The 27,989-nt window shown below is 41.2% G+C and overlaps 1 protein-coding gene across 1 annotated transcript in view; it reads left to right on the plus strand.

Annotated features, from left to right (window-relative positions):
- Positions 1 to 27,989, plus strand: part of LOC306966731 (neurobeachin-like) — a 684,825-nt gene that overhangs the window by 644,948 nt on the left and 11,888 nt on the right. The window contains exons 48-52 of the mRNA XM_079561544.1: positions 2,634 to 2,723; positions 6,949 to 7,126; positions 13,227 to 13,298; positions 14,968 to 15,126; positions 17,209 to 17,379. Coding sequence (XP_079417670.1) covers positions 2,634 to 2,723; positions 6,949 to 7,126; positions 13,227 to 13,298; positions 14,968 to 15,126; positions 17,209 to 17,379 — 670 coding nt within the window. The remainder of the gene's footprint in view (positions 1 to 2,633; positions 2,724 to 6,948; positions 7,127 to 13,226; positions 13,299 to 14,967; positions 15,127 to 17,208; positions 17,380 to 27,989) is intronic.

The following is a 27,989-nucleotide window of genomic DNA, read 5'->3' on the forward strand; positions in this document are numbered from 1 at the left end:
CCTGTAGATGGTCCACTGTAATTGCACAACTACCTGCCGACCACCACGGTGTAGTTGCAGAGGATGTGGACGACCACGCACACCTGCGTGTGGACCACGTCAAGTGGAAAATTGTGCCAATCCACATAATCCACCTTTATGGGAGGAACAGTGTGACAATGACTATCTGTAAATCTGGTGCAAATCAAAGGTATTTCTTCAAAAATAATTAAGATTTGTAATCACTTTGTAATTGTAATCCTTTCACTATAATGTAAATATGCTAACTTATAAAATGCTAAGATAACAGAGAGGCCACGTCGGCCCTGACATGGTGGACCTGGAAGGGTTTTAACCTTCCAGATCTACCATGTCAGGGCCGACGTGGTCGCTCACCTCGCAGACTTTAGTGAATATCTCCGTGAGTAAATGACGTACCTTTTATTGCGTTGGGAAGAAGAGGGTTAGGGCTTTAAAATGAGCCCATCCATGCCCCTCTAAGCCTCTAGGAAGCAAAGGTTGCATTGAAAATGTGTGCCGTTGCCATGACAACTCGCTAATGTTAATATATAGAGTCTTTGTCCATGATTTGTATATCATAATTATGTGATCATGTGACTACAATTTGAACAAGCCCATTGGATTCCTAGACACCCAAAACATGGGGTTAGAACCAAAATGACTTGTCTAGGATGAATAATAAAGGAGTAATGGGCATTTTAAGGATCTCGCCACCCTCTTGGACGCCATCTTGAAAATTAGACCTTTCCAGTGGTCAGATTTTGGTAGACTTTTAGTATGTTAATAAGCACACCTGATACTACAGAAAACCATTGAAAAACCTTTTGTAGCAATTTTTTTGGGGTCAAACCATATATGCAGCCGGCTAAAGGTTGATATCTGCTTTGGGGCTGATTGGATAAAATAAAGAGGACACTTTAAAATATGTCACTTGCAGTTTTCAAAATCTTTTACTCAACGTCTGACTGATCAATATTCTTCTTTTTCTAGAACTGAGTTAAAAATCAAAAGTATTGCATATATCGCAAAACAACATTATGTCCCAGCCCGTTCTGTGTAAATGAAACGAGAGCAAATGCTTTGAATTAGAGCATTTTGTGTAGGACCAGTGTTAATAGTTATTTGAGTATAATAATTACTTTAAATTGAACTGCGATTAATCGTGTTTAATCAAACCTCAAGTGTGATGATGAGTTTCTGCTTCTGCTGTAACATTAAACCGTTAATAGTGATGGACTGATTATGGCCTCATGTTTCCATAAACCATTAGGAAGTCGGGCACGGACCAGGAGTTCCTCTAATAAGCTTCGTGTTTGTCTTAACATGCGCAACATCGTCCTTTATCTTTCCTTTTGTTGTTTTTATTTTTGCCTTAATCTATATAAAGGAACCGGCTCCAAAAACCCACGAACATGCTAGCATGAACAAGCCTTGTTAGCCGTTGTGCTTAACGCTATGGGGCGCCCTCAGTCCATTGCTATTGAGTGTCTGTAAGTTAAACATGACATTTCTTATAAGTATTTATTTATCTATCTATCAATCTATCCTTTTATATTAACCTCTTAACTCCCGCCTGAACCGAGAGGATCTTTTTCCTCACGTCATCAAATTTTTTCCCATCATTTTTTGTTGGGTGTTCAACTAATTTTTGTAACATTTTTGTCATTTTTTTCGTCAATTTTTATCACATTTTTGTCATTTTTTTGTAATTTTTTTGTCAATTTTCTTTTAATTTTTTAGTACATTTTTGTCTTTTTTTGTTACATTTTTGTCCTTTTTTTCGTAAATTTTTTGTCAATTTCTTGTGACATTTTTGCCACTTTTTCATCGATTTTTCGTCACTTTTTTGTCAATGTTTTCTCACTTTTTTGTCACATTTCCATCATTGTTTTCGTCTCAGTTGTGTTGCTATTTTCACAGCTTTTTTCCAGAAGCTTTTGGACTGGGGTAAAGCCAAACTGGAGAAAATGTGCTCGGTTCAGGTGGGAGTTAAGGGGTTAAACAAAATAAGCAAATTCCTATAAAAACTTTTTTTTAAAAAGACTCAAATTGGACCAAAACGAAGCAAAAATACAACAAAATCAGACAAATCATGACTAAAACTTAAATAATAATAATAATAATAACAATAATAATAAAACTAAAGTGTTCAAATAATTGTGTAGATGGAAGATCTGGGGAAACATTGTTGTTTGTTGTGACCTGGATAAAGACATCTTGTCTGTGGTGACGAAGATTTTGATTGTGCAGCCCAATCGTCCACACATTCACAGCTATATCCGAGTCTTGATTAAAAAAAAGAATATACCCAGATCTTTTGTTGCATCATTCCCAAAGCTAAACCCCGTCTTCACCCACCCCCAGATGCTCACACACACACTCTCTGCCCAGGATTTGCTTGCATTGTCAAGTCGTGCTTTGACCCATCTCTTTGAGGCATATTGAACGTGACAGGGTTGTCCTCTCTCTCTCTTACTCTTCGACTCTCTCCCTCTCTTCCTTTTTCTCCTCCCCTCCCTGTCTCCACCCCCCCTCTCTCTCTTCCTCTCTTCCTTCCCTCTCCCCCTCTCTCTCCCTCCCCCCCCCCCTGCCCCCCCCTCTCTCTCCCCCCCCCCCCCTCTCTCTCCCCTCAGGCCACGGAGGCGCACATCCAGAGCCTTGGACAGACGCCATCTCAGTTGCTTATCGAGCCACATCCTCCGCGCAGCTCCGCCTCGCACCTGGTGAGAACAGAGAGCATGCTGGGTAATCACACTGCGCTTATGTGCCGTGTATGAGTTGCTGCACTCGCTGGCTACACTTTCATCCACTGTTTAGGCTCAATGGAAATCCCAGCGACAGTGATCTGGCAAAAATAAAAACATTTCCGAGCAGTGTTGTTTTCAGGTTTAGCTCGTTCCGTCTTTGGAGCAGCAGCATCGCATCTGGAGCCAGGCCTATGGTCAGGAGTATCCTATTGTACATGTTTTGGCTTTGTTCTGTATAGTGGTATGTGGCATTTCCTGAAAATATCTTACAGAGCAGCTCATTTGGCACATGCAGATCAACTATAGTTACCCTTTTTATGCAGATGCTCCCAGATGTTTTGCAGATTATACAACTAGCACAGGGGTTCCCAATGTGGGGTTTTGGAGTTTTTCCAGATGTAATTTTCAAAAGTAATTGAACTGAATTGAACATTTTATTTCGAGCTATAAACAAAACTATACAAACATTGTTTATGAACAAATACAGAGATAAGGGTTCATGCCATATAAGAGGTGAGTAACATTTTAGCTCGAAAAGGAGAAGAAGACAAACTTATTTACTCCCACCCCCTATTCATTATATTCTAAGTAATTTAAATAATGTGGTTATTAAACTAACTTCGTTTAGCCCTTGGTAGCTTGTAGTAATGAAATAATCAAGTTAGTTACATGTTTACATGAGATGCAACAATACATTACATCAGTGTTTTTCAACCTTTTTTGAGCCAAGGCACATTTTTTTCATTGAAATAATCACGAGGCACCACCAGCAGAAAATGTTCTCATCAAAGTGTCTTGGCTAGGAACACCGTATAGTCTCACTAGCCACAATGCCTCAATACATCACTAATTCTCTTGTCTCTAAGAAATTAACTACCTGATATGGAAGAGTATAATATGGTTACTCTGTCGATCACTAGACGGCACAGACACTCGAAAACGCTACATTATTTGTGGATAATAATGCATTTGTTTTAAACTTAACCAACATTCACAAAATGCTGCACTTCATAACAGGTGTATAATTATTAATTCCTACATCTAATATATGAGCATGTTAGTATTACTGTTATTATCAAATCATCATCATCACAACCCACACAGTGTTTGTTTTGTATATAGGTGATATTCTGATATATAACATAGCCCACATCTATTCCTGAGAAGTATCATAATAACAGATTGATTCATTGATTGATTGATGCCCATGGTAACCAGATTTAAATTTAAATGATGTGTATTAAAAGGAGCTTATAAAAATGTACTAATGTTTTTTTTGCAATTTTAAGACAACCTGTCAAAATAAATGACATCCAGGAGCAATGTAAACAACTAAAATAAATAGGATTGAAATATGTACAAATATGTACAAATACTATGTTCAGATCACTGTGAGCTTCCCTAGTTTGAGGGTCACAATATTTTGTAGCCATAATGTAGGAGTCAGAGGGCAACGTTTGATCACTGATAATGAGATAACAAGATCAATGTTTTACTCAACCATTTTATTACAATGCAAACACACACAAAAGAAAATCAGCAAATTGTATCAATACAAAAAAATGACCAAAACGAGACTAAGATGGAACTGATTTAGGAATATAATATACCTTGATACATTGTACCAGGGGCGGACTGGGACTGAAAAACAGCCCTGGACTCTGACCAGCCTGGCCCAAATTAGCGTAATTGTGACACTTCCACAAACACATATTTCAACCTCTTACCACCCGCCTTAACACTAACGAGTGCATTTTCCCCAGTTCGGCTTTTTATTATTATTTTTTTGATTGGCATCATCAGCAAAAAGAACGGGAAAGGTGGTCACAGAAACAGAAGCAAAATCATTAATATAAATAATAAATAATAATGGTCCCAAAATTGAACCTTGTGGCACACCATGCTCCACGGAATTCCTTTTAGATTCATGTTTTTTTATACTGGGCTTTACCCAAATCTAAAAGCTTCTCGACTGGAGATCCACAATGCGACGCCTCATTTGAAAGCTAAGACCTACGAAAGTGATGGAAACTTTTCGTCACGTCGCCACATTTTTGTCATATTTTTGTTGTTTTTTAAATCATTTTTTCTATCATTTTTCGTTGTGTTTTTTTGTCCGTGTTTTTCTCGCGTTTTCATCCTCTTTTTCTCGCTATTTTGATGCTTTCCTTTTTAGCTTTTAGATTTGGGTAAAGCTCGGTTGAGGCGGGACTGGTGGCCCTCGAGCCAGTGGCCCTTCTGTGCTCTTCCAGTCCGCCCCTGCATTGTACCTAAATAAATTCAGTGCAATGCAACGTGCTCTGTAACAATCTGTAATAACTTGTACCTATATAGTATGAACAGAATGGAATAACTTGTATTAGCACTTTGTAAGTACATAATGTAACAGGACACGAGACCCTTAGAGTTAGTTTTGTCTTATTACATTATGTACCTACAAACTACATATTATTCCATTGTGTCTCTAACCCATAGGTACACGTTATTACACATTCTTACAGAGCACATTACACTGCACTAAATTTAGTTCAATGTATGAAGGGTAGTGTAAAATAAAGTGTTAATAATATATAATAACTGGCGATACAGTTATTATTGTGCAGCCCTTGTGGTTAAACTATAGCCTTGATAAGAAACACAAAAAAGACATCCAGCTCTTTTGTTGCTTTCCTCCCACAGCGGTAGCAGCAGTGCGTGTGTGTGTGTGTGTGTGTGTGTGTGTGTGTGTGTGTGTGTGTGTGTGTGTGTGTGTGTGTGTGTGTGTGTGTGTTAAGCGCCTGCAGGCCTCAGTCGTGCAGCGTAAAGTGAACAGCACCTCCTCCTGGCCGCCCATGGTATCGCACAGCCTCCTCTCTCTTTAAGCCGCTCTCCCCTAATCCTTGTAAATAGCCGGACTACACCTCATTATCCCGGCGGCTGGAGTGGCTCTCACCCCCCCCCCACCTCCCACCCCACCCCCCCATGCAGGACGCGGCCTTATCCTCTGAGACATTTACATATTTATAATGTTTCAATCAAAACGGCTGCGTTTGGGCTGGGTGTGAATCTGGGCAACTGTTGAATCAGAGATGAAAACACAATTTAAATGTGCATATCCGGCCATTGTAAAAAGAAAAAAAAAGAACACACATCATGGCAAGGCTGTGGGAACCCAGGGTGCTGAGGGCGCTGCAGCACCCCCTGGTGGATAGTTTGTGAACTGCAGGCAATATCAACCCCTTAACTCCCACCTGAACCGAGCACATTGTCTCCAGCTTTACCCCAATCCAAAATCTTCGGGAAAAAAGGTGTGAAAATAGCAACAAAACTGAGACGAAAACAATGATGGAAATGGAGAAAAAATGGACAAAAAAGTGACACAAAATTTACAAAAATGTGACAAAAAAGTGAGAAAAATTGGACGAAAAATGGACAAAAAAATTACAAAAAAGTGAGAAAAATTTGACGAAAAAATGACAAAAAATGGATGAAAAAGTGACAAAAAATTTGACAAAAAATGACAAAAAATGACAAAAATTGACAAAAAATTTGACAAAAAATGACAAAAATGGACAAAAAATTGACAAAAAAGTGAGAAAAATTTGACGAAAAAATGAGAAAAAATGGACAAAAAAGTGACAAAACAATTGACACAAAAAAGTGAGAAAAATTTGACGAAAAAATGACAAAAATGGACAAAAAATTAGACAAAAAATTTAGAAAAAAATGACGAAAAAATGGACGAAAAATTGACAAAAAATGGACAAAAATGGACAAAAAAATGGACAAAAAAGTGAGAAAAAATTGACAAAAAATTGAGAAAAAATGGACGAAAAAGTGACAAAAATGAGACGACTGCCCAACAAAAAAAGTGATGAAAAAAAATCTGATGTGAGGAAAAAGATCCATTTAGTTTTGTAGGTTTTTCAAATGAGGCGTTACACTGGCCTACAGGATTTGGGTAAAGCTGAACTGGAGAAAATGCTCTCGGTTCAGGCGGGAGTTAAGAGGTTAATAAATAGGATTTATGCACAGAAAAAGTATTTTGGGGGTAAATTTTGTCCCTCAGCGCCCCCTAACTAAAATATCTTCCCACGGCTCTGCATTATGGGCTGGGACAGAAGACAAGCATGTCCCATTGTCCTCTCCATCCTTGAAAAAGTCATAAGGAACCTTTTCCCTGAATAATGAATGTAGTAAACAAACCTGATGTTGTTCCCAGAGCGCGCTGCTGTTTCCTGACCAGCTGCAGCAGGACGTGCTGATGGTTCTGAAGTTTCCCTCCAACTCCCCGGTCACCCACGTCTCGGCCAACACCCTGCCCCAGCTCCGCGCCCCGGCCGTGGTCACCGTCACCTGCAGCGGCCTCTTCGCCCTCAACCGCTGGAGCAACACTCTGGGTGAGGCTCATCGGGGTCGTTCTCAGGCCATCGTTTTAGGAAAGTCGCTCCCATAATCTGTGTTTCAGCTCAAACCACTTAACAACCAGAAATACCAGTTACCTGGAACGCACCATGACATACTGTAGCTAAGTTTCTGTGGTTAGGAGGCTGCAATTGACTTCAAACTTCAAATCATAACAAAACCGCCCAAGGCAAGGCAAGTTTATTTGTAGAGCACAATTCATACACAAGGCAATTCACAATTCAAAGTGCTTCACAGTTGCATAAATACAAGAAAACAAATACAATCAATAAAAGCGAAATCAGCGAGTCAAAACAAGACTTAAAAATAGTTCTCAAGACAGAGCGAATCTAAACAAGACTTAAAAATGCATATAGCTCAAAGTATTTTATCTACACTCTTGCCTTTTTCTGTAATCGATTAATTCTATGTTGATGTTTTTATTGATTCTATTTGCTTTCTTGTATTTATGCGACTGTGAAGCACTTTGAATTGCCTTGTGTATGAATTGTGCTCTACAAATAAACTTGCCTTGCCTAAAAACATCAACATAAAAGAAGTGACTTCCTGTTTCGATGCAGCACCATCTTATTCATTAGTTCAACTTTCTGTCTGCCTGACTATTAACAGACAAAACACTTTTAATGTGTGTATTTAATCATAGTACCTGAACTAATCAATGAGACGAGCTGTGTGTTTTTCTGCCTTCATTAGGCCCAGCCCATTCACTCTCATTCATTCACCAATGTACGCAGTGTAACCTGGGACTCTTTTTTTACTCTTTAGTCATTTTACTCTTCCATCATGTGACAGTCAGACTGGACACACGGCTGTTTTGTTCAGAGGAATGAAATCCTGGAAGTCTCTGCCTAAAGACATTTCTTTCTTCTAGCTTTGACGAGTTCTTTAGGACCTGTCTGGTCTTCACTCATGCCTTCAGTCACGTAAACACAGCACAGACGGCGTTAGCATTTAGCCTCTCCCTCTCTCCTCTGTAGCTCCAAAACAGGTCAAGATAGAAGCTACCAAGCTCTTCCACGTTTTCCCTATTTAAATATGGTTACGTGAAGTGTTCCACTACAAAGTATAATTACACAACATTAAACAATGTGGATTTTCTAAGTGGATAAAAGGGGGAACTATATTGTAAGGCGTAATAATACCAGGAGTAGTTCGGAATCCGCGCAGTAATCTTCACTTTACTGTGCGGATGCCAGATTACTATTATTTCTTCCTTAAAACTATTCTTGTCCCAGTGCACTTCTTTCAAATGCCAGTGTTGTACATAATATATGACCTAATCGGGTGTATTGACAGTATTTCTACCTTTTTTTCTCCCACTTAACTCTAATAATGTTAAAAATACTCTCTGATTTGTGTAATACTGTTTCTCAAAATCATCTTGATTTTGAGAAACAGTATTACACAAATTTTACCTTGGAATCTCCTAGTGAAATAAAGGTGTAAAAAGCATCATCCCCTCACTTTACTCTGGGTTCTGACGTCGCATGAACACCGCCCGCCGCGTCCCGGTCAGTCTCCATCACTCACAGGTAAAGCCCCCCCTCTGCTCCCACGTGCCCGCCCCGGTCCACACGTGTGAACAACATTGACCACAGCGAGGCCTCCTCCGCACAGGCCTCACCTCGGGGTCGGGGGGGTCAGCGCGGCGCTTCCTGGGGAGGAAAAGTAGGCACCGCCCGGGCCACGCCGCAGTCAGCTCACACGTCTGTCACCATGGAAACGAGGGAGGCGAGCGGCTAACGAACAGCTGCAGCGCTCGCGGCCACGCCGTCGCCAAGACCGACTCCAGATACAGAGACGGGGGAGGAGACAGACAAATACAAATCATCTGAGTCGTACAGGAGAACCGGAGTCATCCTCTGTGCTGTGTAGTCAGTGTTGGGGAAGTTACTTTAAACATTGTAATATATTCGATATTAGTTTAAAAATGTATTATTTCTACATATTACTGTTTTTTTTTTTATTACTGTTGAGTTTCTTTTGACAAAATATAAAAAAGAAAACAGTACAGGCCAAAAGTTTGGACACACTTTTATGTCTTAACACACTTCACGTTAAACTTTGAATGAACACATGGGATTATGAAGGAAACAAAAACAGGGGAAATAACTCCAGATATGTTTTATATTCTAAATTCTTCAAAATGGCCGCCCTTCATTCTTGGCCTTTTCTCCATGAGCTTCATAAAGTCGTCTTCTGAGATAGTTTTGTTTGTTAAAAGTGTAAAGCAGTGATCAAAGGCGGCCATTTGGAAGAATTTATGTCAATGTTTTGTCTTTAAAACACATTTCTGTATGTTTTTACTCACAAATGAACGACTTTGGTGAGAATCGACCATGGAAACAGTTTTGAAATGAAAGGAAAAAACATTAAAAAAGTGTGTCCAAACTCTTGGCCTGTAGTGTATAAAAAGATTTCCTCTCCCTCGTGTTTTGGTGTTTTGTTTGGATGATGAGCTGCAGATCCTTTTCACCGGTGTCCAACGTGATTGGGCTGCATTTGTTTACGGGGCGTCTGTAATGTATAAACAAATGTTCATGCTTTTATAACACGAGTCACTTATATTGTAATGACTAATATATCATTGTGTAAGTAATATGTTACACTCTTTAAAGGAACAGGCCATGGTTTTTCCATACTGAGATATGTTCCTACCTGAACTTAGACGAGTTGATCCGTACCTGACTGGTCCTCGTGCCAGTGGAAGAGCTTGGTATCCGTTTGGAGCTATAGGAATACATTGGGAGAGGCCAAATGCTAACAACATCCATCCATTTTCTTCCACTTGTCCGTTGCCGATCTTTTTCCTTGTGTTGTTGTCACTTATTAGATGTTCTTTTTCTTCACATTTTGTCACATTTTTGTCTTTTTTTTGTCACATTTTCATCACATTTTTGTCATTTTTTCATCACATTTTTGTCTCTTTTTTGTCACATTTTTGTCATTTTTGTCACATTTTTGTCTTTTTTTTGTCACATTTTCATCACATTTTTTGTCATTTTTTCATCACATTTTTGTCTCTTTTTTGTCACATTTTTGTCATTTTTTTGTCACATTTTTGTCACATTTTTTGTCATTTTTTCATCACATTTTTTGTCATTTTTTCATCACATTTTTGTCTCTTTTTTGTCACATTTTTGTCATTTTTTCGTCACATTTTTGTCATTTTTTCGTCACATTTTGGGTTTTTTTTCGGCACATTTTTGTCATTTTTCGGCACATTCTTGTAATTTTTTCGTCACATTTTTGTCATTTTTTCATCACACTTTTGTCATTTTTTCGTCACATTTTTGTCTCTTTTTCGTCACATTTTTTCGTCACATTTTTGTCTCTTTTTCGTCACATTTTTGTCATTTTTTCGTCACATTCTTGTAATTTTTTCGTCACATTTTTGGCATTTTTTCGTCACATTTTTGTCTCTTTTTCGTCACATTTTTGTCTCTTTTTCGTCACATTTTTGTTATTTTTTCGTCACATTTTTGTTATTTTTTCGTCACATTTTTGTCCTTATTTCGTCACATTTTTGTCTCTTTTTCGCCACATTTTCGTCTCTTTTTTATCACTGCCTTGTTGCGGGGGTAGCTGTTGGATCTGCCCAACTCACACTGCACCAGCCCCTTATGGCTCCTCCTGCAGGTGGTGGGTCCACGGCAGGCCGGCCTCACGATTAATCCGGCCTGTTGGTCTCTCAAAAGGAGCACGAAGCCCCCGACAACAGAGCTCCAGGATCATTTGGGCTCGAACCCCTCCACCACGTTAAGGTGGCGGTTCCAGGAGGGGTGCTAACACCATCTTTGGTCGTTTTGTGTGACGACGACGACCAGACAGGTACACATGAACTCGTCTAAGCTCAGGGAAGAACATGTCTCAGTATGGAAAAACGGTGGCCTGTTCCTTTAATTATTGACAAAGTGAAATATTTTTGGAACTTGTTTCACCTCACATCCAAAAAGCTTTGTCAGCGACACTTAAGTTTCCAGCAGTGTTCAACATATTTTATTTTAGTTTAGTCTTAGTCTTTTGACTAAAATGTAATTTTATTATAGTCAAGATTTAGTAAAAAAAAAAAAAGGTTCAATTTTAGCCTTGTAATATTAATTATAATCATGTTTAATCTTGTTCCTCTGCTTCATGGAGCTGCTTCCACATGAACAAAGCTCAGAGCTGATCCTTTGGCAGTGAATTTACATGATCTGAGGCTCTTTCAGACGCTCAATAGAAGTTTGGATGATTTTAGTCTCTCCCTTTCATTTTTATTTAGTCTTATTTTAGTCGACTAAAATATCTGGACATTTTAGTCATAGTTTTAGTCTCATGAGAAACTTTTAATTTAGTTTTAGTCCAATTTTAGTCGTCAAAAATATCACTTTGACTAAAATTAAGACTAAATATTATAGTCGACGAAATTAACACGGGTTTCCAGCTCAACCGTGGACTTGGCTAAGCCCCGCCCCTCTATTACCAGCTACTCTCACCTGTGGGGAAACACCTTTGTTATTCAGTCTCAACGACCCTGCGCTGGAATCGACCAATTAGAGCGCGTTCCTTATTCAGTTTTTCATCTGGTCTCCTGTAGAAGGTTTTGAGACAGCGCCCCCACAGGCGAGGAGGGGATTTCTCCATCTTAGATTATGATCTATAGGTGTGAACATGAACCTTTAGTCTCAAAAATGAAAGAATGTTTTAGTTTTGGTCCCAGTTCGACCTCAGATCCTTTTCCTCCCTGTGTCTCGCCCCAAATGCGACAGACAAAGAGCAAACTTTGCAGCTGTGTTCACGGCGACAACCAAAGGCAGCCACGTGTGACAGCAGTAAAGTTTTTAGTGTTTTTATTGTCCGTTTTAAAGAGTTTTTTGTCATAAAGAAGCCTTGTGGACAGGCAGGTTGCCGCCGGTAACAGCCGCCGCTGCTCCTGCTCCGCCGCGCTGTCACCGAGGAGCAAAAGTCTGTTCCTAATGACACAAAAATAAGGCGTCCATGCTCCGGGACGCGGCGCTCTCTCCAGACGCTCGCTCGCGTGTGTGGAACATCTTCATCGGGTCTGACAGGCCGAGGACGAGCCAGCGCCGCCAGATGGAAGCGATAGCGGCTGAGGTTTGGCCGGGACAGTGAGCAGGTGTGGGGTTCAGTCTGGAGGAATGCACACGTGAGCGGGATACGAATGTTCACATCACGCCCGGGCTCAGAGTCAAAGTCAGGGATATTTGGAGAACTTCAGACTGGATACTTTACAAACAGGCAGCTGCACGTCTGATTCAAGCCTTTTTCATTTCATTTATCGAGCAAATGCTATATTTTTAGTGTATTTTCCTCCCCATGTTCCAGTCATGTCCTAATGTGTAGAGCTTAACCCCTTCCCCCCCCCCCCCCCCCGCCTTATCTGAGTGCATTTTCTCTAGTTTGGCTTTACCCAATGAAATGTCTCAGTTGAAAGCTAAGACCTACAACACTGATGTAAATGGATCTTTTTCCCTGTGTTGTTGTCACTTATTAGATGTTCTTTTTCTTCACATTTTGTCTCATTTTTGTCTTTTTTTCGTCAATTTTTTGTCTCTTTTTCGTCACATTTTTGTCTCTTTTTCGTCACATTTTTGTCTCTTTTTCATCACGTTTTTGTCATTTTTTCGTCACATTTTTGTCATTTTTTCGTCACATTTTTGTCATTTTTTTATCACGTTTTTGTCATTTTTTCGTCAATTTTTTGTAATTTTTTCGTCACATTTCTGTCATTTTTTCGTCACATTTTTGTCATTTTTTTATCACGTTTTTGTCATTTTTTCGTCACATTTTTGTCATTTTTTCGTCACATTTTTGTCATTTTTTCATCACATTTTTGTCATTTTTTCGTCACATTTTTGTCTCTTTTTCGTCACATTTTTGTCTCTATTTTACCACATTTTTGTCAATTTTTCGTCACATTTTTGTCAATTTTTCGTCACATTTTTGTCTCTTTTTTGTCACATTTTTGTCTCTTTTTTATCGCATTTTTGTCAGTCACTAGTCAGTCTGAAATGTCACTAGTGACATTTCAGGCACAATTTGAGCTCTGTAAGTTTCTTTCTTTGTGTTTAGGTCTGAGAGGAGCTCCTGGATACTCTCTGGAACAGGCGGCTCACCTGCCCATACAGATGGACCCGCTCATCGGTAAGACTCACTGGAGACGACGACACAGGCCAAAAAATAAATAAGGGACGTGAGGATCTGTACTTTACTTGAGTTGTGTTTATGTTGAGAACTAATTACTTTTACTACAAGGTAAATGGCAGAAAACATCTTCAAGCCATATTTTAACATAGGGGCCCTTCTTTGATAGAAGAAAAAAAAAATTGGGGAGTTTCTGCTTGGATTTCTTTGCAGGATGTCAGAATAGCCTCCCAGAGCTGCTGTTTGGATGAAAACTGCGTCCCACCCTCATAGAAGTTTTACTTGAGGCTCCAAAGGTTCTCAATAGGGTTGAGGTCAGGGGAGGAGGGGGTCCACATCATGAGTTTCTCTCCTTTTATGCCCATAGCAGCCAGTGATGCAGAGGGATTCTTTACAGCAGGACATGGTGCGTTGTCATGATGAAGATGATCTTGTTCGGGAAAACACAGCTCTTCTTTTTGTAGCAAAGAAGACAGTGGTCAGTCAGAAAAAGGTCATTTTCACACCTTCAGGGATCCTAAAGGGGCCGACCAGCTCTCTCCTCATGATTCTGGCCCAAAACATGACTCCGCCCCCTCCTTACTGACGTCACAGCCTTGTTGGGACATGGTGGCCATTCACCAACTATCCACTAACTCCATCCATTTGACCATCCAAGGTTACACGGCCTCATCAGTGAACAAGACTGTTGGAAAATGAGTCCTCATGTATTTCTGAGCCACTGCAGCCGTTTCTGTTCATCAGTTTCAATTAACCGTTTAGGGGAGGCCCGGATAGAAGGTTTATGCACAACTGCAGCCTCTGGAGGGTCCTACACCTTGCTGTTCGGGAGACCAGCAGCTTCAAATACCTGTTTGTTGCTTTGTAGCATCTGTTCTCTTAATCTGATGTGATTGTCTGGCAGAAACCGTCCATATTGTGCCTTTATCTGCACAAACACGAGTGTGTCTGAATCATCCACAAATCTCTTATCAGTACGATGATTACACTTCATCTTTCATGAAATATCGAAGGTTTTCACACCTAGACCAAGACATTCAACTATTTCACGCTTTTCATCAGCAGAGAGATCCTTTTTCTTTCCCATATTGCTTGAAAATGATAATCTGCTTAATAATGTGGAACGTCCTTCTTCAGTAGTTTTTCCCTTAACTGGGCTTAACCTGAAAACTAATCATCCCAGGTCTCTGAGCTTAATGTCAGTGATTCATAGAGCCCCGAGACACGACACCATCCATGAGTTTCATTGAAAAACGTTCTTTTATTTTACCTTTTTGACACTGAAATACAATTTGCATAATAATTTGGAGCGCAGTGTTCATGATGAATAAGTAAATAAAAAGTTAAAATCATCAAGTCTTTGAAACTGTAGTGACTGTAGGAAATATTATTGAATCTGGATGGCAGTTATTATTTTTGTTGTAACTCATTATTCAACTGTTAAAAAGTCCAAATCGCATTGTATGTAAGACTTATCAGAAATACTGCAGTTTTTCCTCCAGACTGGTTCAGCTGCTTTTCCACCTCTGCAGAATCTGCCTTGTCCCACACAGGTTTTCCTCCTCCTCCTCCTCCGTGAGACTTGAACATCTCTTTCAGCTCGTGTGTCCTCTGTTCGCGCTGACATCCTTGTTTTCTCGTTTCATTCCTGCCGCCGCCGCCGCCGCAGCCAACAACGCGGGAAGCAGCAACAAGCGGCAGATCACGGAGCCGATGGACCACGGCGTCCGGACCAGCGCGCGCTGCTTCCTGGTGACAGCTGACAACGGCTACATCCTGGCGTGCGGCTTCTGGGACCGCGGCTTCCGAGTGTACGCCACGGAGACAGGTACGGGGGGGGGGGGGAGCAGCGAGCAAAATAAAGCCTGAAAGCAGCTACAAAGTTAAAGTCTTTTTTTTTTTACTTGTAGTGGAATCAAATTTGTTGTCTATCCCTCCAGGATTTCGCAGGCGATTTTTGTGATTCTGTCGGCCATTTTTTTCCCAAAGTTGAGATTTTTTTCTGCTTGAAACTATATTTTTACAATGAAATCAATCTTTGCATTTTAACAAAAAAGAAAAGGGAGTAAGAAAAGACTTAAAATAGGCGTTTTAAAAGTTGTATCATACAAAACAGGGGTGCCTTTTGCGCCAGTATGATTAATACCAACTCTTTCCCATTCATTCTCAATGGTAAATATGGATGCAGTACACTTTTTGGCCACCAGCGTCAAATTGGGGGCGCTGTTTCACTCCTTTTGCAAAGTTAAAGGGGGGGTATTATGCAAAATCAACTTTTTCAAGCTTTACATCATGTTATTATGTCATTCCCTCATGAAAAACATGCCTGAAGTGTTGCCTTGGCACATTCACGTATTTTTTTTAAAAACTCTGATGGCAGCCATTTTAGGGATAGGTTTGCCTGAGTCCTCCTAGGAACGCCCCCACCTCCTGGAGACGCCTCCGAGCTTTCGTCACTAGCCGAGTAACCAACCACTGCTCCTCAGCAGAACCCCCTCCCCACTGATGCCACAGACAGCGTGTGGAGGGGGCGTGTCTGAAAGAGTCAGAGGTTCTTAAAGAGACAGAGGCCTATTTCAAGACATTCACTACTGCCATTTTGAGAGAACAATTTTATACAAGGCAGTTATTCTAATTTACTGCATTTACAGACCAACAGAAGGTTTGGTCATCATTGTAGTGTGATATAGACTGGTGCTATGTGATTGGAAAAAGCATAATACCCCCTCTTTAAAGGAGCTATACCTGATTGTACAAAGAAACAGGGTCACTCAAATTTCAAATTGCTTTTTTCTGGTCCAAATTCATCTCAAACAGGGACTGAGTTCAAATCAGGTTTCACAACTTTCAGGAGGAAAACTGTCACTTCAATGTAAAAAATGCCTACAAGCCTGACATTTTATGACTGTTTGAAAGGCTGTTTTTTGGATAAATGTCTGCTTTTACCATATACTAAAGGACAAAACAAATTTTATTCCAATAACAGAAAATAACAAAAAATCAAGGATAGCTCCTTTAAGGAAACGCTGTTGTGGTGTCTTGGTGTTTATCAATCGGTCGTTAAATCAACGATGGTACATGTTAAAAATTGACTTATAAAAGAATTGATGCTGAACTGACACTTTCAACATGATCAAATGTGGCATTTTCTTTAGTTAACAAATGAATGAGGTAAAGTCACAGTAGGTGATGTAGATACAGGTGGTGGAGGCAAAAGGTTTGGGCACCCCTGATATATGGGGAAGCTACTAAATTTAAATGTTAGTTGTGGTCCAAACTCATTTGTAAGTTTCCTAATATAGTTGTAGCATCCAAATTCTTTACAAGGACATGTTTATAGGCACATTTCACAACTTGCAGGGTCACTTTTCAGGGTCACTTTCACAAAAATGCTAGAAAAATATCCTGAAAGTTCATAAAATTCATACAAATGTTTTATCATTTGATGCTGTTTCCCCCCAAAACATTTGAGTTTACAATATGCTAAAGGAGGACACAATGAATTGAATTCCATTTCTAGAACTAAAATCAGGTATAGCTCCTTTAAATGTTCTAAATGAGGATTTTTGATGAGTGAAGAGTGCCTTGTTTTTGTCTTTTCTTCTTCACCTTCACCTACAAAGGTTATACTTTCATATTCAATGATGGTTCTGACTTGTTTGGCGCCATGAGTGAACAATTATAAACACTGCAATTCCAAGGTCATTTCAGTCTGCTTGAATCAACAACTTCACATGATTGAAATGCACCTGGTTTTAATGTTTAAATGTCTTGAGTAGAACCTTCACAGTTTTATCGAAGTGTTAACCATGTTCTAACCTTGTTTCCTCATTGCTTGATTCTCGTTCCTCTCCTGCTGAAGCGATCCACTCTGTACCAGTCTCTTTCTCAGTTGTCCCGTCCCGTGCAGGTGAGCTGAGGCAGGTGGTGTTCGGGCACCGGGACGTGGTGACGTGTCTGTCCCGCTCCGAGTCCTACATCGGGGGAGACTGTTACGTGGCGTCGGGGTCGAGAGACGCCACTCTGCTGCTGTGGTACTGGAGCGGACGCCATCACGTCATCGGGGACAACCCAACCAACAGTACGACCCTGGTCTACTCTATATATACTCTATATATACTCTATATATACTCTATATATACTCTATATATACTCTATATATCTACTGCGGCGGATTAAGGTTAGATTAGATGAAACTGTGTTGATCCCGGGACAGATTCATGTTTCAGCAGCAGAAGTAAGTGGAATATCTTAAACACTACAACACACATCTGACTCCAAGACCAGGGCTGTGTCCGAATGTCCACACTAGTCCCAAACCCCTCATTCACTACATAGGCCCGCACTATAAAGTCGACTATATAGTCACTGATTCTGTTGGCGATTCGGACACAAGCCACGACTTTCTCCGCGCTGCGTGACGATATGTTTTTTAAAAATGTTTTATCTGAATTTATTTATTGTTACAAACGTTTATTTTATGAAACAGAACGACTGTTTTGGCACTTTAACAGGCGTTTTATTTGTCATTTAAATTCAAATTAAAACTATCATCACAAAAAAAGGAAGAAAAAAAAAATCACTCCAGCGTTAGCTCAAAGTAGGTCAGAGCCCGGTGTCCGAAGCGTCAGCAGATTGAGTGACGACATCTGCTAAAAGTTCGCTAAACTCCGGGAATAAAGTATTTCTGCGATAAAGACCAAACTCATGAGACTGACGGATAAATACGAGTCAGATACTTTATATTTAACATGGGGCGACAGTGGCACAGATGGTAGAGCAGGTCGTCTCATGATCGGAAGGTCGGGGGTTTGAATCCCACCTCCTGAAAGTGCACGTTGTCGTTGTGTCCTTGGGCAAGGCACTTCACCCACATTGCCCCAGTGTCTGCGTACATTGGTGTATGAATGAGAGCATGAATGGGTGAGTGGATCCTTGCTGTAAAGCGCTTTGAGTGCCCAATGTAGGTGGAAAAGCGCTATATAAGTTGAGACCATTTACCATTTTACATGAATGGCTTGGATTATTCAAGAGGAAACTATCGGTCATTTAACAGCTCCAGCTAAAGGTTAGCAGCTAATGTTAGCATCTTTTCACCGTAACCGTTTATATTTTGGTCGTTTATTCATAAGAAATACAAACAGACGACTGAAACAGCTGATTTACTTCAGTCGTATTGTTTAGTTCAAAGACCTGTCTCTGTCAGGCTCTTCTCGGACTCTCGCAATGCATTGTGGTCTATATTGACCCGTTTAGTGACCATCGATGCTCACTACTTTACGAGATGCATTGTGGGAAATTTCGAGTGGACTACTTTTTTCTCTCTGGACATTCGGACACCCCTACAAAATGGCGTGAGCACTATATAGTCACTATATAGTCACTATATAGGGGATAGTGTGGACATTCGGACACAGCCCATTACTTAGTCCAATAACGGCCTCCATTTTGACAGAACTATAGCCACGCTGAAGCTCGTAGCAGCAGCAGCAGTATTGAACTGTGTCGTTGTGACTGTGATCACATGACACTGTTACCCACGACTTCTGTTTGATAAAACACATATAGTATCAGCCGATTTAACTGTAAATGTTCGTTCTAAGAATATGTTAAGTCCAGCTCCCACGCTGTAGTTTCCAATCAATGCCACGTCTCGCCCTAATCAAGGAAAACGAATGTTCTGTTGTTTAAAGAAATGCAGGAATGTTTGATCTGGGAGGAAACGTTTTCTCCCACAGACTCTGAATAATGCTCAGGGACAGTGAGTATAATTCATGCGCTGTCGCTGTGATGTATAAACTCTGCAGACGTCCTGGGAAGTTTATTCAGGGATATGGTTTCCACTGATTGGGAGAGGACGTTGGAGAAAACAACGAGCAGACGCTTCCATATACGGAGAAACACAAGATGTCCCAAAACCTCAAGACGTGTGTCAACGTGAAAGAACTGAAGTATTCACTGTAAAAAAAACAAAGTACTTCAAAGTCGAAAATCCGTTGAAATAAGTTTCCAGCTTCCAAAACACAATAATACGGCAACATGATGAGGCCAAACTTTGTGGTGTTTGACACAACATCTGCACAGCGCCACCTAGGGCTGCACGATTTTGACAACAAACCTAATTGCGATTTTTCGGACAAACATTTCGATTTTTTTTTTATTTGAAACTTTTAGACTTATAACACCTATTAACACCTATTACTCTGGTGTCTGCGGTTCAAAGCTTTCTCTGGAATCGCCCATATATGGTCATTTTTGAAAACAGTTAAAGGGGAAAACAGTTTTGAAAAAAAAATTCTCTAATTATTCAAAAACTACTGTAACAAATGCTGAAATATGACTACTACTACTAAATAATGATACAAAGACATGGGGAGGAGCAAAGTGGTTCAACAGCCCATAAATACATGAATAACGGAGAATGCTAACTTGATGCTACATGTTACCATCGAGCTAATGCTAACGGTTAGCTAGAGCTAGCTACAACTGCCGTTTTTTTTCACTTCTACAGAACAATCTGCTGTGAGAAAATATCCATATGGACCCGATTTACACTTGACTTTATTTATGTGATAAATAAGTTGATAGTCCACCAGAAAATGGCAAAAAAGAGGGAAACATTGTGTTTCTCTAAAGATTCTATTTTCCCCCTCGGCGAAGCCACGCCCCCCTTCTATGACGAGATGCCGTCTGTATCTATACTGAATAAAACATGGACAAATGTATTTTTACTTTATAGAAATGTAATAGAGTAGAAAGTATTTTAACCGTCTTTCAAAGGTAGGAGAGTAAAAGTAATAAGTTCACTCAAACAACCAAAAACTTCACACGTCTTTGCATTTTCAATTAACTTAAGTGTAAAAAAAAAAGGTCAAAGAGACATTGATGTTTTCTGCTTGTTGGAGTCAAATTGAATGATTGAAGTTAAAGCAGTACTAAGTAACTCATGCCCCTAGAGGCCATAAGCGCCACTGCAGGTGTCGTGGTGTGTTGTGTTTTTTTGCTTCCCCTATTATTTGTCCGTGAGAATAAATACTACGCTGACAGAAAAGACAAAGGGAGAGAGGGACATTGTCTTGGCTGTAAATACTGTTTAAGTGGCGCTAGCCCGCAGTTAGCTTTGCCCGCTAGCCTGTTAGCTTCTTCTTCGTGATTCCATTAGTGTGTATTGGGGCCTCCGACCCGGTGGCAGTGAAGTTGCAATTTTGGTTTTCTGGACAGAGACAACGGGGGAGATGAAAGACCCTCCAATCATCCCATTAACACCTGTATTACCCCCACAGGGACTACGGAAAGGATTTATTAAGGTAAACACGTTACATTGCTTTAAGGTCGTAGTATGAACACTATTCATTCAATGACTTTTAAAACTTCTCAAAGCAGCTCATTATTTCGGCACAAGGACCAGCATACACGGGTTAATTACAGTTTTCATTACCTCAAAATCAAACGGTTGCACTAGTTTGCTCTAAACTCAGAAACTCAACAGTGTGTCAGTAATTCAGGTTCTGAAATGATCGTGTATTTTTCCCTCTTTGAACGACCACAGCCGTTCTGAATGATTTACAGAGAGTTGTCAGACGTTCCTGTAATGAAATTATAAAAACTCTCTCCTGACAGGGGTGGACAACAGTGTGGCGTTGATGGCAGGATCTCAGGTTTCCCATTGTGTGAAGGCAGGATTGGAGAGTTTCTAATTAACTTGACTGAGGCCCCGACAGTTAATTAAGAGTTTCAGCTCGGGTGGCTCCAATTAGCACGGGGCAGTGGCAGGAAAACACCATTCCCCTGATACTTTCACCAACACAGCTCACATGCAGCCCAAATGATGCCTCAGACGAGACGGGGAAGTGTGTCTGAGGGACAGGAGGAAACCATTGTTTTGGCTGTAATCAAAATGCACATCAGCAAAGTGAAGAAAAAGTCTTAGACCAGTTTTGTATCTTAGCTTTCAAATGAGGCTGTAAACTCTTTAGTCAAGAAGCTTTTAGATTTAAAGCTTGGTTAAGGCGGGGTGAGAGGTTCATAGTGACTAATTCTAAGGATCTAGAAAAGATATTGCACACTTTTTTCCCACTCTTCTTGGTGATATACTCAGTAGTCCCTGTGGGGGTAATACAAGTGTTTATGGGATGCTTGGAGGGTCTTTCATCTCCCCCTGGGGTCTCTGGCCAGAAAACCATGTTTCCAACTTGACTGCCACTGGGTCGGAGCCACCAATACACACTAATAGAATCACGAAGAAGCTAACATGCTAACGGGCAAAGCTAATTGTGGGCTAGCGTCACTTTAAACAGTATTTACAGCCAGAAAAAAATCATTTCCATTGTATAATTGGATGTACAATATCCCTCTGTCCCTTCGTCTTTTCTGTCAGCGTAGTATTTACTCTCCAAGACATTTAATAAGTTAAAAAATCGCAACTTGCTACGACACCTGCAGTGCTTTAAAAGCATCAATTCGACTCACCTGTATAGGTGCCTTCCGCATGACGTCACGTCAACTAAGTGACTCCATCACCAACGTTTCATTGAAAATCTACATTTCAAAAGCGCTGAAATGCCTGAAACTTGTTGCACAGTTGGATGCAAATCAGTGGTGTCAGAATTTCTCATCTCTTTACTCTTTTAATGGGGTCCCATTGTACTTTTCAATTGGATATCTCATCAAATGATTAGCCTATTGAAAACTGCTGTAGCTTAGAAGGATTTACTGTCAATGTGAGATTTACTGTTTGTTAATCTGTGATAGAGTGATCTATAACCTGGCTAACACCAGACTGCTGTGTGCGCTCCAATCAATTCAAACTGCACTTGTGATTTTAGTCTGGCGTTAGCCAGGCTAAGCTCACTATACAACGAGCTGGGTGTCCAATTCAACACATGTTTTACAGTATTATTAGCCTGCTGGTTTAGCGAAGTATCAAGTATCTTATCTTACTCATGACAATGAGAATATCCTTTCTTTTTGGTTGCCATACAGATGTATTCAATACCCATCCTGACTCAAAACATCTGTCTGCAGAAAGGCTTTAATCAATCAAGAAACTATACCCAAAACGCTCGGTTACATAAATATCGCCAAACTCGAGTGAAGGTATGACCGAGAACTTCGACAGTTTGTTTGCATATCAAAGTGCCGCATTTCCTTGTAAGTGAGTTGTAACAGATGTAGGTGAAAAAACACGGCATGATTGTGTGGAATCGCCATCGTTTTCTGTTGCATTCGCCATTTTTGTTTCCTTTCAAAATGTCTATCATTGGACCACCTTAGCTTTCATCTTTATCTCCTCTGTTCCCACATATCCTGCAGTGCGGCTTTAAACATCCGAGCGTGACCCCCCCCCCCCCTCCCTCTGCCCCCCCCCATGTGTAACTTATCCATGAAATTGATTTCCCGCTGCTCCCGAGAAGCACCTTAAATATGTAATAATTAAAATTACGCCCTGCTCCGCTCTACAGCCCGCTCTGGAAGGGGAGGGGGGGGTTATGTGTGTGACTGTGTGAGAGTGGGGGGGGGTATATATCCGCAGCTGGTAATTGCGCTCCCTGACTCCAGCTCATCCCTGGGGAGGCCCGGGACAGTGCCCGGTGATTGAATCTTTTGTCAGGTAGGTGAGCTGTCCTCGGTCCCTTTTTCCCCTGGAGGATTTTTCTGACACTTGTCCCGGACGCGCCCCCCCCCCCCCCCCTCTTCTTTCGGTGCCAGCGGTGGGACTGACAGGTCAGCCGCGGAGCTGGTCCCATGGGGAGCCCCCCCCCCCCTCCGAACACCCCCCGGTCCCCACACCTGCACGGGGGACGCAGAGGAGGACAGGGCTGTGACACGTGTCCGGATTATGGCGCGGGACGAGCCGTCAGTCACAAAGTTTGGATCTGGAATCTGCTGAAGTCTGGATTTCACATTTCTCTTCCACACTGAGCACTGAATAATGAGTGATTCTGACTCGCTCTTCTCGATGCTGAGGAATTTATTTGGCGGAATTAATTTCTCTTTTCATCTGAAGGTGATGAATGTGGAAAGGATCTGTCAAACACACAGGGCCTGATGCTGCGCCTGGAGCAAGAACAGCGTCGGTCCAGACTTTAGAGATGCACCAATACAGCTTTTTAGCTTCTGATATGGATTCTGAGGGTTTGAGGATATGAACACATTCTATCTGATATGAACACACTGAGAGCCAAAAACAGAAAAACTTCCAGGGTTTTAGTAGCTCTGTGATGAACAGAAGTGAAATAGATGACGATCAAAAACTTGTGAAGGGTCAGGATCTGGCCCTTTTATAGATATTATGGCGTTTCTTTTCTTTTTTTAGTCTGAGGGGGGGGGGGGGGGGGGGGGGGGCGTGGTGTTGTAGCGAACAGCTGTAAACCTGACATTTCTCTCTCTCTCTGGGGCATGTTTGACTAATGGAAAGATCGGAACAGTTGAGATTTTAACATTTCTCTGAGTTTTTAAATGGTCAAGGGCGGCTGAGAAACATCCTGTTAAAGTCTTCAATCCAGAACCAGGCTGTTTAAATACACACGCCATAAAAAGAGATCGAGAACACGCGGTGTTTCAAAACGTGTCAACAATGTTGTCGTTGGAAATGGAGATATTTAGTCACTTAACTCTTCACATAACATTAGTGTCCGTTAGAGATGCGCGGGTCGACCCGGAGAAAAGCCTCTCAGTTTCCCGACCCGACCCGACCTGCACACATTAAAAAACTGCTGCATGAGTCACGCTGCAGCTGGATATCACTCAAACGCGAGCGCGCCACGTGACCGCGAGTTTACAGGAGAATTAGCCCTTGATGCTTTGTTTTGCTACTTACTGCACCGCTGAGGAACCTTTGAAATCGCGAATGGACTTATCAGGAAACGAGAAGCAGAAACTATCATGAGACTTTACTTCCACCACGTCATGGACGAGTCTTTCTGACAAAGTGAACGGAGTTTGGACTAAAGTGGAGCAGCTTTACCTGACGCTAAGAAGTTGCCCTCCTCAGGTCATTAATATGCTGTGTCTTTGATTTTAGTTCTACCTTGCTTCTTGTTGATGCATTACTTTCATCACATGTGCGTGTCATCATGTGCTTGGACACGGCTATTGTGACGTATTTGTAGCGGTGATCAAAGTCATACAGAAGCGATAGGCCAGGTGACATCTAAACATAACATGCAAACATAACATAAAGATACGTTTACCCCATGAAACAAAACATTCAACAAAATACAGCCGGCTTTGTGTGGCCTTTATGGATAAGCATGCACTGTATGTAGTAAGCCAACAATATAAGGAAAGAAAAAAGTGCACTTTTTAACCCGACCCACCCGCACCCGAAGTTTGCCGTAATTTTGAGGTACCCGACCCGACCGAATCCGCGGGTTGACCGCGGGTTTCGGGTCGACCGGCGCATCACTAGTGTCCGTCCAGAGAAGAGAGAGGAGTTAATCAGAAAGTGTTTCATAAAACACACATTATCTCAGAATCTAGAAAAAAATCTTTGATTTTGATCCAAATTCGCCTCTGTTTAGTTTAGGTTTCTCAGGAACCGAGGCGCGTAGAATCAAACTGTTTTCACCCACAGAGAGCTTAGAGGCTTGTATTTCAAACGAGCCACAGCGTGTGTCCATAGCTATAACATAGAATACACTGTGGTGCTACAAACAACATGAAAAATGGTCTGGATTGTTGGCTCTCTACAGCTAAATCCCCAAAACAGCTCAATGTGTTAAACTGATGCCAAGAGACTTTCTCCATTTTGAGTAAACAAAGTATTTTCTTGTCATGATGTTCTGGACACATTATCAATTATATCTACAGTATTAATAAACTAATGGGGAAAAAAATGCAAAAAGGATCCTCAATGAAGGTTCTAGAGTCATCTTCTGTACTCTCATCCAAAAGACGAACTACAGAGTACAGAAGAGTCCTGTACGACTGAGAGCCTACACAGAATCTAGTGATTCTTCAAAAGCATTTCATAAACTATAAAACAAACGTTTATTTTATTAGGCTGCTTTAGGTATTTCTTTCTGTGACAGTCTGGATTAGTTAGCATACTGTTGCTAACCGTGGCGATCAAAAATATGTTCATGGAGGTTAAAACGAACTCAGCGATTGCGCCGAGTGGCTAAAGGGCGTTGCTTATTAAATAAAATAAATTGACTGAGGCTTGGTGAGAGATCTGCAGCTTCTTCGCAGACTCATCATCTCTTCCTCCTCGTGCGCTTCATTCAGCATGTAGGTTACATCCCCTTTAAGCTCTCACAGGACAAACTACAAACTATATTTATCTCACCGCGTCCCGAGAGAAAGAGAAAATAAAAACTTCCTGCTCCGGCGTCAGAGCACGGGATATGCACTCGGCAGAAAAGTGATCCAAATGGAAGCACGTGTTCATCTCCCCTTCCCCTCACCCCCCACCTTGGAGAGAGTCTGGTAACGGGAAGAAGGTTGTTCGCCATTGACCATGGATTTAATGAACCAGGTCCAGGGTAGACTTCAAAGTGCGCCCCTCGACTGCGGCAAAGTCTAGTCTACAGCTCCTGTCGTGTTGCCATACAGTGCAGGATTTTTGTGTTTGAAAATACTTTGATCAGTAGTATCTGTGCTTTTACTCCGATAATGAAAATGAGCTTTGACCCCCATTGGCTGCACCAAATTAAGGAATGCTTCTGCTTCTTTTGACAATTTCCCAGGACTCTTTCAGATCTTCCAGAGCGCAGATTGTCTTGTTTACGAAGCATCGATCTGTTTGTGTCATGTTGAAAATAGCAATGCTGCTAATTGATTTTTCTAAAGGAACAAGTTTCAACTTCCTGTTGCCAACAAACACTGAATCCTTGATGTACAGTACTACATTGTCCCCATAGACATATTTGAGCCTGACTTAAAGGAACTAGACGCAAGTTGGTCATTTATGCTCACTACTGCCACCTCAGGTCATACGTGTAACTGCAGTTTCAATCACATAGCACCAGTGTAACCAATATGCTGCTACTAAACAACAATGTATGATTTGCACTGGAATTCACTTTCGTGTTAATGGGCTAGAAGTCTAGGTGTCGACTCGGAGAGAGGAGGCAGAGACCAGAGTTTGCTTTTTGATGGTACCATATATTATGCAAGTAAAATTATGTGGACAGACAACAATGGAATGGCCATTCAAAACAACCATGGTATGTACAAAACAAACCAAAGAAAATAAACAATTCCGCAGTTCAAATAGGCATGATGTGCAATAAACGCAATTTGATTTCAGAGTCTTGTAACTTTTCGGATAAAGTTCAGTGTGCGGTTCAGTTCAACAGTTCATACGACCCATTGTCCATGATTGGATATCCAGGGGGGAAAGGTAGTGACCCGTGGGGGAGGAGTGAGTGAATGAGTGTGAGAGGGGCCGTAGACTGGGGTGCGAGAGTTTGCGAGGGTGGCTGCAAGAGCCTCCTACCAGCCCGGACAGAGCAGGAGGTCGGGTTCCTAGTGGTTATCTCCAGGCATGGATACTTCTTCTTTGGGCCAGAATTCTGTTTCAGTAGCTCGCCATCAATGTAAAAAGCCTGGCCTGCATAAAACAGCACCAAGAACAATAGTCTAAGTTGTGTACACATTTATCAATCCTATAGTCACACTAATCGTATTACAACTCATAATCTCTCTATCCACATTGTACAATAGAATCATAATTTAGACATGTCCAATCAACAATCAACAATGTGCAACTATTAGCTGATAGCAGCAACCCCACTAACTGGGTTAGTATATCACTAGACTCTAAACAAAAGTGCATAGTAATACACATAAAAGAGCATTAAATTCAATGGTACTTTCTTTGTATAAAACTAGCAACTTAATGCGTAAGGTGCACTAAAGTGCGTAGTGCTTAAGACAAATTCAAAACATTACGTCAATATCATAATCACAAGTTTGGGCTAAAAAACGCCACTTACAATCCTTGCTTTAACAACTTTCAGCTGTAACATTCAATACACAAACCAGTTTACATCATTACTATTCGTATTTGGTGAATATCCTAAAGAACGGATAGAAATATGGCACAAATAGCAAATGCTAACCGGACCCCCACAAAGCCAAAGGGGTGCGGCTAACGCTAAGCTACATGGTTGTGTGCGTTCTTACCAAGTCCGCGTTTCACCGAATGCACGGCTCGTGTAACGTGGTCCGGCACTGGTAGTCGGCTCCTACGGTTTACATTTAAGCATTTTAGTTTGAGACAGTAAACGGATGTTATTTTAAAGACCGAGCGAACAACATACCTGCAGCAGCAAATGTTTGGGCTTCCCTCGCGTCTACCGGTAACTTCCGGATACCCGTTATTAAAGGGACGTGATTGGCGGGACGTGGTCACATGACCCTATTCTCGCGATAGCGCGGAGGCAACCATAGAGTTGGAGAAGGGCAAATGAATGAATTTGACACCTGCGTTACACCAGTCTATAGCACACTACAATGATGACGAATCAGTGGGGAGGGGGTTCTGCTGAGGAGCAGTGGTTGGTTGACGAAAGCTCGGAGGCGTCTCCAGGAGGTGGGGGCGTTCCTAGGAGGACTCAGGCAAACCTATCCCTAAAATGGCCACCATCAGAGTTTTTACAGATTACTCAAAAATACGTGAATGTGCCAAGGCAACACTTCAGGCATGTTTTTAATGAGGGAATGACATAAAACATGATGTAAAGC

Source organism: Gobius niger (assembly GCF_951799975.1).
Source record: "Gobius niger genome assembly, chromosome: 1".
Taxonomy (NCBI): domain Eukaryota; kingdom Metazoa; phylum Chordata; class Actinopteri; order Gobiiformes; family Gobiidae; genus Gobius; species Gobius niger.